At 37.3% G+C, this 14215-nt stretch overlaps 1 protein-coding gene across 1 annotated transcript in view; it reads left to right on the top strand.

Annotated features, from left to right (window-relative positions):
- Positions 1 to 14215, top strand: part of Akap9 (A-kinase anchoring protein 9) — a 117298-nt gene that overhangs the window by 5320 nt on the left and 97763 nt on the right. Inside the window, exons 2-6 of the mRNA XM_051174610.1 lie at positions 1363 to 1596; positions 6353 to 6400; positions 9602 to 9772; positions 10480 to 10635; positions 12025 to 12222. Of these exons, the coding sequence (XP_051030567.1) occupies positions 1363 to 1596; positions 6353 to 6400; positions 9602 to 9772; positions 10480 to 10635; positions 12025 to 12222 (807 nt within the window). The remainder of the gene's footprint in view (positions 1 to 1362; positions 1597 to 6352; positions 6401 to 9601; positions 9773 to 10479; positions 10636 to 12024; positions 12223 to 14215) is intronic.

Genomic DNA, 14215 nt, shown 5'->3' on the forward strand with positions numbered 1-14215 from the left:
GATGGAGACAGGAAGTTGCCTGGAATTTCTGGCCAGCCTACCTAGCCAACACTATGAGCTACTGCTTCAGTGGTGAGTGATACAGGACGGTGCCTGCAGTCAACCTCTGGTTTCCCCTGCACACACTCAGGCAAGCAAACCTGCACATACATGTACACAAACACACTACTCACCAGCATACTCAGAGAAATTAAATCTAGAGGAAAACACTTGTAGTTTCATTTCAGAAACACACAAAAGTTGTTATCCTTTTTTTCAAGATTTAATTATGGCTGTGAGTTTAGTGTTACTAAAATCCAAGCTAGATATAATTCTTGATGGTCGAAGCCTAAGGTGAAGCCTGCTGTGTCTCTATTAAGAAGAGGTGTGATGGTTTTATTTTCATAATAATTACACTGGGATAATACTTATAGCCTCTACTCTGTCATAAGTATTGTCATTAGTGGTTTGCATCAATATTAATAAGGGTTCACCATAGTTCACCCATCATTGAGATATATATGGGATAATTCTGACGAGATGGTGGTATTCTATGTGCCCTAGTCCAATGGTAGAAACATTGTATATTATTAAAGAAGCCTGTTACCTTTTACATTTTTCTTTCTGCCATGGCAGCTGAAAGTGTTTGCTGCTCTTTTATCCCTAAATGTTTTAATACTCATCCATTTCTCTTACAACTTTCATTGTTTAAGGGTTAGTGATAGCTGGGTCCTTGTTTTAGTTTTTGTTGGCTACATTTTAAAAAATCACAAGTGCAATAGGTGCCCAGGATTAAACATCTTTTAAAAATAAACTTAAATAAGAAAGGTACGTTGCTATGGATGGTAAGTAAATTGTATGAATAGGTGGCACTAGGCTATGGGACTTCTGATGGTGATATGCAAATGATTGAGGGCAAGAAAACATCAGTCTCTGAAATTTAGATTCCATTATTTCCTTTATAGATAAGTCTACAAAGCACAGTTAGATCTAAATCTTTTGGCACAAGCTAATTACCTTTAGTGTAAAGTTAAACTTCAGGAAACACGTGAAGGATGATGTACTTGACCTCCTTGTGTGTGTCATGCTTTGAGACATGTGAAAGACACAGATAACACTCTGAGCACCTGCCTCACTTTCCATCTTCTGATTCTGAGCTGATCTTCTTTCTTTCAGAGATTTTCATTTTTTATTCCTGATTCAGAAACATCCAGTTTCTTTGAAGTGCAATAGTAATTACTCTATTAAGGACAAGACAAGTGTCCTTTGTTTTATCATTCCTTCTTAGTGATAGTTTGAGTTTAATAAAATGACCCAGAGCTTTAATAATGATAATAAAAAAAATCTTAGATGATAATGCCGCTTTCTTTTTCCCCCCTATAGCTTGCTCAGTATCGACAAAGAAAAGCCCGACGTGATGGGCAGACTACTAAGAAGAAGACAAAAAAAATTTCAAGCTGTAAACAAGATGAACACAGCTCGAATATTAATGAACAAACCGATGAGATGTCCATGAATGGTTCTCAAGGTGTAGAATCAGCCGGGAATCCTGATTCTACCAAAATGAGAGCTCTTCCCAGTGGACAAATAGAGAAGCATAATCAGGTCCTAGTTGAAGTGAGTGCTTCCAGATTTTCAGCATAGTTCTGAGTGGAATGTCAGTGCAAGGAGAGTGGCCATCAGCATACTGTGCAGTTTAATGATGACTTTTGTCCCTTCTTGCAAATTTCAGCAGTATGATAGTAGGTAGACTAAAATATTTAATAACCTCTGAGGGAGCCTTGTGGGCTTCGTTCAATAGCTATTTATTGAGTGCTTAGAATGCAAAGATGAGGAAGGCAGATAGAAAGAAACTAGGCTACTACTATCAGACCCACGCCCGAAGAGTGCACCTGCTTCTCAAGAGTACAGGGGATGCCAAAGTCAGCCTTGGGTGTGTTACTTGTGTAGCTTCCGAAGGGTAAAATTGGAGGTATGAGTGGGAATCAGCTAGAGGTAGCAAAAAAAGCAAGGGAAGCAACCTCTTTGGAGAAAGAAAAGCATTTGCAAAGGTAAAAAGCAGTGTGCTGTATAATCTGGAAATAGGAGATTCAATTTTACATGGATTCCAAAGTGAAGGGATAGGGTGGTGCTAATTTTGAAGGTGTGGAAATTGTACTCAGGGCAACTCCCAAAGAAAGTGCACAATGAATCCTAATTTCCTAAACTCCTCCCTCTTGTTTAATGGTTCAACTTCCTGAAATGGTGGAGTTAGAATAGATTAAAATGGTTGGTAGGAGATTGGCTCACTAACCAAGACAAGAAATAAAGGGATGGGTTGCTCAGGAGAGTATTAGGAGGATGGACATTATTTTAATTTCGTGCTACAGCATATTTACATAGAAATTAGATTAGAATAGACTGGGATTGTACTAATTAGGGTTTCTATTGCTGTGACAAAATACCATGACCAAAAAAACCAAGGTGGGGAGGATAGGGCTCATTCAACTTATACTTCCACATTGCTGTTCATCACTAAAGGAGGTTAGGACATTAACTCAAAGAGGACAGGAACTGATGCAGAGGCCATGGAGGGGTGCTTCTTGCTGGTTTACCTCCCATGGCATGCTCAGCCTGTTTTCACATATTAGAAACTTCAGCACACGAGATACTGAAGTGGAATGCTGTAGTTTCATTTCTGTGGTTGTAATAAATACTCCAATAAAAGCAAAATAGGGGAAGAAAGAGTCTGTTTGACTTATGATTCCAGGTTTTAGTCCACCATTGCAGGTAAGTCAAGCTCAAGGTAGTTAATCCCATCACAATCCAGCAGGAATAAATGGTTAATACTTAGAATTCAGCTCCTTTCTCTACTCTTAAAAAGTCGAGGACCCAAGACCAGCGATTAGTGCTACATAGAGTGGGAGCCATCTATCTACATCAGGTAATACAAGAAAAATTACTCACAGGCAAGCCCACAGGCCACCCTCCTGTAGGTGAATCCTCATTGAGCCCCTCCCCAGGTGATTCTACATTTTATCTAGTTGACAGTTAAAGGTAAATGCCATCTGATAAGACTGGGGAGTTAGAGGCATGCCTGGGTTGTAGAGTGAGACTTTGTAGAGGGGGAAGAAGAAAGGGAAGAGGGAGACACACTGAAAATATAACTGTGTGTATTGTGGAACAAGCATTTGTGCTTTCCTTACATGCGTCAGCTGTATTCTGTAAAGTTAAAACAATGATGAATTAGTATAACACGGTACCATTTTCCCTAAGGAAATCAGGGCTAGATTGCTGTAAGTTACTGGTCCCATTTTGTTAAACAGTTGGTACAAGGCTGTCAAGGTTTAGTGGGTAAGGCAATTTCTGCACAAGCATGGTAGTCTGAGTTCAATTCCAAGAACCCATGGCAAGGGGAAAGAAAATTGAATCTCCAAAATTCTCAATTTAATCTCACATTTGACATGGTGTGAATGTCACCCCATATCATACACATACAAATTAATAAATTTAAATATATAACCAAACAGCAGTTGATACATAGTCTTTTTATGTGTATTTATGTTTCAAGACTCCTTATTTAGTATATATTGTCAAATCATTAGAATTGAAGTGTGATTAACATGTATGTATTGAGTAAGAGGACTTGACACATGTACACACACACACTAGAGACCATGCCTGAGCTAAACTTCACCAAGTCACCTGTCCTCTTAGGTCACATCACAGCCTTCTGTGATGTCAGCCTTCTGACAGCACTTTAAATTTATACTAGGGGTCATTTTTAAGCAGTGAAATTACCAATTAAGGAGTGGCAAAATGTGCCACTATGTACTCTGGAAGGACACTGAGTTTGCATTGTGAGAAAGAAGAAAGGAAATGTTGCCCTGTTCTATGTCATCTAGTATTATCTATTTTGGATCACTGTAAATTATCCCCATTCTGCTCATGTCCTCAAATGACTTAGTAGATGTCATGAATATTGACTTGGGGGCTACTAAATAAATTTTATTAAGGAGGTGAGTTAATGAAGGCAAGAGTCTGAATAACAACAATCAACTATATTCTAGATATGTAGTCTGTACGTATTATCTTTTTTTTTTTCCCTGATAGTATTCTTTGATGTACTAAATTTTTTTTTTTTTTTTTAACTTTTGAAAAAATATGGTGAGGGTCCAGTTAGGTGGTTCAGTGTTTAAAGTCACTTGCTGGCTGAACATAATGGCAGTCTTCTAGTCCCAGCACTAGAGAGGCAGAGGCAGGAAGGTCTCTGTGGGTTCCAGGATAACGTGGCCTATAAAGTAGGTTCCAGGACAGTCAGAGGCCGGAAAGACATGACTGATGTGACTTGAGTTTGCTAGCTCTTCCTTGTTCTGAGATTGCATCCCCTCAGTGATGTTTTACTCAGGGTTTTTGTTGCTGTTAAATTACTTTAGTATTATTTCCTTTGTTTATTTGACACATAGCATTTAATATAACCAATTTTAAGTTTGTGGCTGTTATATCCACAATCTGTGTGTCTTCAAGAGCCGTTTGTCTCTATTGGCCAATAATTTTCCTGTGAACAGGCCATACTCTTCCATTCCTTTGTGTGCTTTGCAATTTACTAAACATTTTTAATTCTATGTCAACTCTGGCATAGGATTTGGTTTCAAGATGGACATTTTTTTAACATTATAGTATATTGATATTTGGATTCTTTGCTGTACTTATTTTGAATGCAATAACTTTTGTTAATCCCTTTTCTTTTTCTTTCTTTCTTTCTTCTTTCTTTCTTTTTTTTTTTTTTTTTTTGAGACAAGAATCTCTCTACATAGTCCTAGACATTCTCACAGAGATCCACCTGCCTCTGCTCTGCCTCCCAAGTGCTGGGATTAAAGGGGATTAAAGGTTTATACCACCATGCCTGGCTAATCATTCTGTTTTTCTTTTTTGGGTGGAGTGATTTTTTTTTTTTTTTTTTTTTTTAGACAGGGTTTCTCTGTGTGTCCTTGGCTGTACTAGACCTCACTTTGTATTCCATGCTAGCCTTGAACTCACTGAGATCCACCTGCTTCTACCTCCCTAGTGTTGGAATTAAAGCCATGCATCACAACCCAGCTAGTAAGCATTATGTCATAAATCTTTAGATTTAGAAGAGAACATCATGGGCTGGGGACCGGAGTTCAGTTCCTAGAATTTCCATTAAAATGTTGAGAATGGTGGCTGATATTCATAATCCCATGGGTAGGGAGACAGAAGGATTCCTGGGGCTCAGTGGTCACCTAGTCTCACCTACTTAGTGAGATCAGGTCAGTGAGAGACCTTGTTTCAAGGTAGATCTGCAGCCAATGTGAGGATGATACCAAAAGTAGTTCTCTGGCCTTTATGTGTGTGCATATGTGCACCTAATGATGTACGCCTAATGAAATAACTAAATGAGTAAGCAGAGCCTCATGAGTTAGGAACTATAGATACAGGAGTTTAGACTCGAGACAAGTGTATTTCTAACCCTGCTTCTTGGGAAGGTCATTGCAGAACTTGATCTTGAATGTTAAATAATGTTTGTGTAGGAATATATGAGAATTACAGTGGTAGATTTGTAAACTCTCTGTTTCATGTTAGTGGTGTGTGTGTGTGTGTGTTGGTCAGTAAAAACAGAAATTAGAAAAATTAGGATTTGTTTCTTTATCCTATTTCCTACTTCAAACTTGAGAGGAGCTTTGAAAGCCACTGATCTCATGCCTAAAATCTGGGAGAAAGTAAAACTGTTTAACTTTTACATTATTATTTGATATGTGTGGATATTTGGGCTATAGGGATTTATGCTTGTTTCCCATGCACTCAGTGCCCATGGAAGACAAGAGGGCATGGGCTTCGTTGGAATTGGAGTTACAGGTGCTTGTGGGTGTTCATATGGATGCAGAACCCTTCCTTGGCAAGAGCAGCAAGTGCTCTTAACTGCTGAGCCTTTTCTGTAGCCTCCTTCAAATGTTTTCAATCGAGTGCCTTTTAAGCTGTAAAGCATTGTAATGAAAAATGGCGTCATTTCTTTTCAAGTAATTGCTTTTAGCATCAAGATCTGAGAATACTTTTGAAGAAATGACACTTTTGGTAGTCGCATTAAGTTTAGAGAAATCATACTTTGGTGTTTATGACTTACAAAGGGTAGGTACTGTATATAAGGACTTGTACTCTTGATATTTTTTTATATGGAGAAAAATTTACTGCTTAGACCAATTTCATAGGTGAAATTTTAAAGATTTGAATAATTTGTCCTAGGTTTTGGTAGTATATTACCTGCTTTTAGTAGTATTTTTTGTAGTTGCTTTCTTATGCTATGAACAGTAGTTGCTTTGTGGAAGTAAAATTTGGGGAAAAGGCGTAATTGTAAAATATTTTACTTTTCTTTTAGCCTGAAAGCTCATTTTCTGCGATAGCAAACCACTATAGTTCACTAGAGGTAAGATTAACATGTCATAATTTCAAATTGTATAGGTAAAAATAGCCATTTTATAACACTAAAAGTATTGATTGTTGTTGCTTTATTTCTTGTACATTTTACAGACTTCTGTTGTATTTCTATAAATACAACAAAATAGCAACAGCACAAATGATTTGCAAACCATAGATAAGTCCTACTGCTGCTATTTTTCACAATGCTAGCTGACACATTAACCATTTCATAGATTTATCTTCAAAAACAGAGATTCTGGTTAGTTTCTGGGAAAGGCTTTAATACTGGGTGTCTAGTTAGAAGACCATGGTGAACTGGTCTAATTTAGCACAGCAATTTCTGTTGATAATTTGTTTTGAGTAAAGCTTTTCACAAATGTGTGGATTTGCATTAACCATGGGGACTTTTTAGTTGTCTGTAAGGCTGTGGAGGTGACTTTAGGTGAGGAACTGTTAAGTGGAAGAGATCCTTTTATAACGTGCCCTCTTCATATGATGGTGATAGCTTTGTGTCATTTGTTTTAATTTTTTAATTATAATCACTATTACTTTGGTTCAGAGTTAGAGAACATGAAACCCTAAAATGTATCAGCAATTAGCTTATTTCATAAATTTAGGTGTGTTGTAGGTTTCATGTAGAAAAGAGAACTATTTATGCTTAAATTAACACAATTTTATATTAGTAATGTGGGTAGAACCTTTGGTATATAATAAATTTAATGTACATTGGAGCTAATTATATACTTATTAGTAGACTGACCAGGAAAATAAGCAACAATGGATAAATAAATGGATATCTGATTCACACTGTGTAAAATTTCCTCTGTGTTCAGTGTGGATTAAAACACAACCTCTAAAAACTATCATTCAAATGCCATAAAAGGATGGGAGAATATGAGACTTTTAAAGATGAGTACACATTAAAGCCATTTATTGTCAAGCAAACCTGCAGTGTAAAAGATACCTCTGACAAGAGTCACACACACAGGACAGGAGAGACAGCCTTAGTCACAAAAGCACGGGGAAGAGTAAGTAAGTAATCATAGAAAGTAGATGAACAGAGGAAAGATAGGTAAAAACCATTTTTGTCTTACTTTGCAAATCAACAAACACTTAACATGGAATTGTGGGGTAGGGGTGGGAGTGCAATAAACCAAACCAAACCAAGAACAGTTGAAACCAGAAAACAATCAGTAGAGTTATAGAAAACAGCAGTGTTGCCATTAATAACACTAATTTAAAATAGTGTCTACTTTCCAATTAAAAGACAAAATTGGCTGACTGAAAAAAATAAACAAGAGACAATCATTTGTTGTTTGTGAGAAATACATCTCACTGGCAATGACACACTATACTCAATGTGAATATATCAGAGTCCATATCTCAGGTAAGAGGAAGCTTAAAAAACAATACAGGAGTAGGTGTACTCATCTGATGAAGTGCACTTTATACCACAGTCAATCAGAAAGGATAAAGAAGGTTGTTGCATGTTAATAAAGTGGCATACTCCTTTCTAGTTCTTGCAGCCCTTTCAGTATGCCTGAGCCAGTGAGTGCTGCAATGCATGAGTTGGAGACCTCGAGTATTGCCCATTTTACATGTTTGATCGTTATTACTGTCTTATCCCAACTGGGAACTTTCCTTCACTCATTGAGCTCTAATGCTTCTGATGCCTTAGTCAGGGTTTTTATCAATCAGATCCTGGCAGGTTTTTCCAGTTTGAACTGTGGTAAAGTACTGACTCATTCCCTGCCTTCTGTCCTCTGAACTTGAAGGAGATGGGCATTGCTGTGACCAAGGTAAACATCCTAAAGAGTTTGGGAACCATTGTCAATTGTGGCTCTAAAGCATTTATGAAAGCTGTTTAGGTTGGTGCAAACATTTCTATGATTACACAATTGGGTTTCAGCTTTTCCCATGCTTTCTGGCAGCAGAGAAGTCAATTGTGAGCACAAAACACAATGATGAACAGTGTACTGAAGAGCCTTCCACTGGGCCTGTCAACTGTGGTAGCCTGTTGGCTGGGCTATCAAAGTGATCTTTCTTTTATCTTAGAGAATAGCAGACAGATATAGAGGGAAGCCAAAGAGGTAATGAAAAAGCCTTTTCAGGGGCTGAGGAGATGGTGTAGCTCTAAAGTGCTTGCTGTTCAAGCCTGAGGTCCTGGATTTGGTTCCTCATGTTAAATTCAGGTGTTTCTGTAATCACAGCACTGGGGAGGTCAAGACAGGAAGATCCCTGGGGCTTTGATTCAGCCAGTCTTGTTGAACAAGTGGGTTCTAGGTTCTAGCTTCAACTCTCTATCTCAAAATATTAAGATGGAGAGTGGTTGAGAACGATACCTGACATTGAACTCTGACCTCCTATACATACACTGAAAGGCATTGCAGTCCATAGTCTATCCAGTTACCCTTTATATGGAGAAGCAGCATGAGGGAAATTAGTGGTGATTGCAAGAGAAGAAGGTGCATTGTAAGCTCTCAGGTGTTTGAGGAATGATTAATATTTTCACTCATTATATGTCTTTTTGATGAGTAAAGTGCCACATAAGCATGAGCTTGGATCCCTAGCACCTACATACAAAGTATGAAAATGTGTGTGTGTGTATGTGTGTGTGTGTTTGTTTGTGTATGTGTGTGTGTGTGTGTGTGTTTGTTTGTGTATGTGTGTGTGTGTGTGTGTGTGTGTATGTGTGTATATGTGTAGTTCCTGCACTGGGGAGACAGTGAGTATAGCAGAATTCGTGGTTCCCATGCTCAGTGAAATACTGTTGTTAGGTAAATTATAAGCAGTTTAAGATCATAATAAATAAAGCAAGAAATTGTTTTTATACAGATAAATGGCTGCTGTTTTGTGACAAAATCAGTGAAACCTACACATTTATTAAAGATATATAATATTTAAACTACATATGATACTAATGTTTTATACTATGTAAAAATACCCAGCTTATTACAAAGCTTACCTGCATGTACTTCTATTTATTTTTTGATAATTAACAAAACCAGTTACCTCCTTTTGTAGTGAGAAATCCAATTTATGCTGTTACGGTATATATCTCATTACTAACAAAGCAGATTTGTGTACTAATGAACTTACAGGAGGTGGGAATGTTTTTAAATTAACTTTGCTGTGTAATTTGAAGTTTCATTCTTCTCGTGAGAAGTGTTGCTAGTACTTATATATCAAAAACTGTGGATCTGTTTAGGAAGAAGAATTTGGTCTTGATAATTCTTATTATGAACAAGGAGCTCAGTGCAGTCACACCTGTGTCGAGATGACGGAAAATGAATTGGCTGGAAAACAGCATGAGATTGAAGAACTAACTCAACAACTGGAAGGAATGAGGGCCACATGTGGGACTGAAGTCTTGCAGAGGGTACATTCACCTCCTGTGGCTTTGCTTTTTTACACATGTGAATGGTAGTGTGTGTGTGTGTGTGCTCTTTACACATGGGGCTTGCAATGGCAACCTCATTCATTTTATAATTGTTGTTCTTGTACATAGATAGTATCAACAATAACTGTTTAAAATAAGGGTTATAGAAACACAGCTACAGTATTCAGAGTTTCAAAATTTAGCTGTGCCTAGTAGCTAGAGTGAAATCACTCCTGTAATATAGATGTCTATTTTGTCGTCAGTCTGGGAGAAAATTGGTGAAAACCACAAAATAGTATGACTTAAATCCATTAAGAATGTCAGCATGTCCTTGTATGTCATTTTACTGATTACAGTGATATCTCATATGCAGGGAGGTCATGACGAAGTGGGACACTGATACAAATGACAGCACACTTCCATTCCATCCTCTTCAGAAACAAGCTGGGGTTAAATGTTGATGTTGCCTGGAGTCACATCTGTGTACTCCAGAGTGTAAAGACGATTCTTCTATAAGAACACACGGAAAAGACAACCTAAATATATTCTTGTCCTTCATAGAGATACATGATTTCAAAGTCAGTTTTGAAATAAAACTAATTTGGACAGGACAGTAGTTTTCATGGAAGATTACTTAACTATGCAAAACAAAACACCTCAGAAAACCCTAAAAGCTAATATTTACAATTTTCCATGGTTTCTCTTAGTTATATGAATTTGAAGCTGCCATTAAACAACGAGACAACATCATTACTCAGCTAATTGCTAATTTGCAGCAAGCAAGAAAAGAGAAGGATGAGGCAATGAAAGAATTTTTCCAGTTGACAGAACAAAGTCAGAAATTACAAATTCAATTCCAGCATGTAAGTATTATGAGTACAACAGAATTTATTGTTTTTTTTTTGTTTTGTTTTTTAAACAATGAATTATATACTTTTTCACATTCCAGGACAAATCAAAATTTACTGTGAAGCCATTTACTGCTTTTAGTGTTCTAATAAAAGAAATACTTTAGCGTGCTGCTAACATATGTAAATTTGTGTTGTTATAATAACCAATAATTGTTTGTTTGAGACAGAGTTTCTCTGTATAGCTTTCCAGCCTTTTCCAAAAATTCATTATGTATACTAGACTGTCCTCCTCACAGAGATCTGTTTGCCTCTGCCTTCCAAGTCCTGGGATTAAAGATTATGCTGCCACCACTGCACAACATAACCAAGAATTGTAATTCCTATCTTGTGAATGGTTTCCTGCTATCATTTATATTAAACTCCCTATTTCTATTTTGAAATTCTACAAAATCTTACCAAGGTGGACTGAATGGATTTTTGCAGACACCACTCTGTAGTTGCATTTTATCTTTGCAGTCCCGGCATGGTTTTAGTTAGTTTCTAGATGATAACTGGATCTACACTTTCATTTACTTTAAGTTTACCTTGGGATTCCTCCATGGCTAGTTAAGTTAGAGTTATCTGAAAGAAGGGACGCTCAATTGAGAAAATGCCTGCCTAAGATTGGCCTATGAGTCATTTTCTTAATTAGTGATTGGTGGGAGAGGGTAATACTATTATGAGTGGTGCCACCCTGGAGGGATCCTGTCTTCTCTTAGAAGGCAGGCTGAGCAAGCCCTGAGGAATAAGTCACCAAGTAGCAATCTTCCATGGCCTCTGTATCAGCTCCTGCTTGAAGGTTCCTGCCCTGTTTGAGTTCCTGGCTTGACTTCCCTTGAAGATGAACTATGACATGGAAACATAAGGCAAATAAACCCTTTCCTCCACAACTTGCTCTTGGTCATGGTGTTTTCTCATTCAGCAGTAGGAACCCTGGCTAACAAAGTATCTGATCTCATTGATCAGAGTTTGATAGCAAGTCTCAGAAATATCTCAAGCCAGAGAGTTCAGTGAAAATACTCAGGTGGTGTCCTACAGAATTTAGGGGTAGAAATACAATCAAGACTTTGATAGAGATTGGGAGTCTGAAAAGTCACCAGGATGCAACAGTATTTTCCGACTTCTCATGGGGTTGTGGATGGCCTCAGTCCTATTTCCCTCATGAGATCTGCTTTCTCTGAACTATCATTTGGAAAATAATTTATGGCTCACACAGTCCAGTCATAGCACCAGCAGATCCCAAACTGCTGAATAAAGAGAGGTCACAGAGAGCCAGTGTCTGCAGAACAAGCCTCTAGAATTCTATTCACAAACAGTCACTTCAGGGTTCAGTATGTTGAAGGTTCTTTTTCTGTTTTCAAGTTACAGGCCAGTGAGACATTGCGGAGCAGCACCCACAGTAGCTGTGCTGCGGAGCTGGTTCAAGTAAAGCAGCAAGTCCTCGCTCAGCAACAGCAGCTAGAAAAACAAAACCACCTGTTAAAACATTATCAGGAAAAGGAGGAGGAATTCAAAACTCAAATCACCTTTTTACAAGAGAAAATTCAAGTATATGAAATGGTAAGGATGTTAGCTAGCTTAGCTAGCTTGTCACAACTGTAATTTTCTTATTATGCATGTGAATTAGAAACTTTTATAATTAAGTCAAAGTCTTTGAACATGGAAAATAATTTATTTTAAAGCAGTTTAAAATCTCAACTAACTATATATCTCATACTAATATAGTTGTTGAGATAATACTGCTCAATATTGTATTCCTTAAATTGGTTTGTGTATGTTTGGTGAAGTCTCAATAAAACCTAAATTTATAACTCAAATATCTATCTTGTCCCATCTGAAGGATTCCCATCTATTTTAGCTATGATAGTGAAATTGTGGAAATATTTCTCTCACAAGGTAAAATTCTGTAGATTTATTACAAAATAAATGCAGTTGATTCTTTATGCAAATTATTCTATTCCTTGGAAACATATAGGGCTCTTTCAGGCAGGGGATGGCAATGTATCACATTGATTTTAATCTTAAATTCTAAGTCAACTCATCCTGAAAGGTTTGCTTTCACTGATTTTCTAATGAGAAATGAGAATTCAAAAGTAATTTGTTGCTGGCTGCTTTAGTCCCTTACCAGAAATGGAATTCAGATGGCTTGGAGCAGGGCAGAGCTCTTGTACCACACTGCCTTTTCATATGAAAAACTGCGTTATAATCCATATCAAATCAAAAGCACAATCTGATTCGAGTTGTAGACTCATAAAATTCATTTTAGGTATTTTGTGAGTCCCGAGCCAGAGCAGAGGTGAATCAGGTTTTCCAAGTTAAAAGGCAGTTTAACCTTCAAATATAAGATTATTAATTTGCAACTATTAACAATGCGGGAAGTGCATATTTCAGGTCCTTATGATTTTATTTTCTTTCCACGGACAAATGATCTTAAAAAGACAAATATTAGTTAGGATGTTCTTTAGTGATCAGATGGGAGGATGTTAGCAGTCAGATGTTGTGGCATTAGACTAGATGAACATATTGATGCATCTTATTGCAGTGCAGTTTATGCCTGTGGGCTGGAATTCTTTAGTCCTGTTTCCCGCAATTTTCAACATTTTTTTTTTCTTAAATTGAGTATTTATATTGTGTATGGTTGGATGATCCTGCTAACTCTTGAATGCTGTGATTATGTATATACATGCCTGGCTCAGGGTATGATTTTTCTAGAGGGATCATAATTGTCAAAGGCTGAATACACTTTTGTGTTTCTCCATGAACTGAACTTAGATGGGTACACTCAGCACTTCCCTTCAGACGGCTTCCTTCTGTCTGAGCTGTGACATTTTTTCTTTCGTTGTGTTATATACATTTGTTCAGAATTCCTTTGAATTCTTCTTGCCAAGGACCTTTATAATATAACTCACCTGCCTATGGCCAGTTCTGTAGTTTTTATTTCATGCTTAGTATTTGGGTCTGAAGCCTTTGCCCACAGTGAAAACTAAAGAACAGATCGAAGCCTCTGCCTAGGCCTCTGCTCTACCTGGTGTTTTGATGAGACTGTGATATGCCTGTGCTGGGTGTGTTTCTCTGGGGTGAGTTGTTACTTACTGTTGCCTAATTGATGTCAAATGGGAACTGCAGGAAAGTTTCTTTTTTGTTTTCGAGTTTCTGTTTGAGCTGAAATGTTAGTTCCAACCCCATATGCCATATATACTAAGTTGTAGATGTTCCTTAAGTTTCCAGCAGTGAGATGAAGACAGACCCAAGGAAATGTCTCTTAATATTGGATCACTAGAGTTCATGGGAGTAACCTGAACTTACACACTTTCAAATCTTTTTCTGGGAGTAGTCTGAGTGATTAATATTATAATTAGCTATCAAGAGATTACATATAATGGGATATTAATTAGTTAACTTTAAAAGATACAATGGGGCTAGCAAAGATTTGTGGGTTCTTTAATTATTACAATTATTTATTTGGAGAGTGAACTCAGATCATCAGAACCATCTCATCAGCATAAGTGTCTTTTCTTTCGTTTTATTTTTTCATTCTTTTTTTTGGCAGTGC

This window comes from Phodopus roborovskii, unplaced genomic scaffold (assembly GCF_943737965.1).
Source record: "Phodopus roborovskii unplaced genomic scaffold, PHOROB, whole genome shotgun sequence".
Taxonomy (NCBI): domain Eukaryota; kingdom Metazoa; phylum Chordata; class Mammalia; order Rodentia; family Cricetidae; genus Phodopus; species Phodopus roborovskii.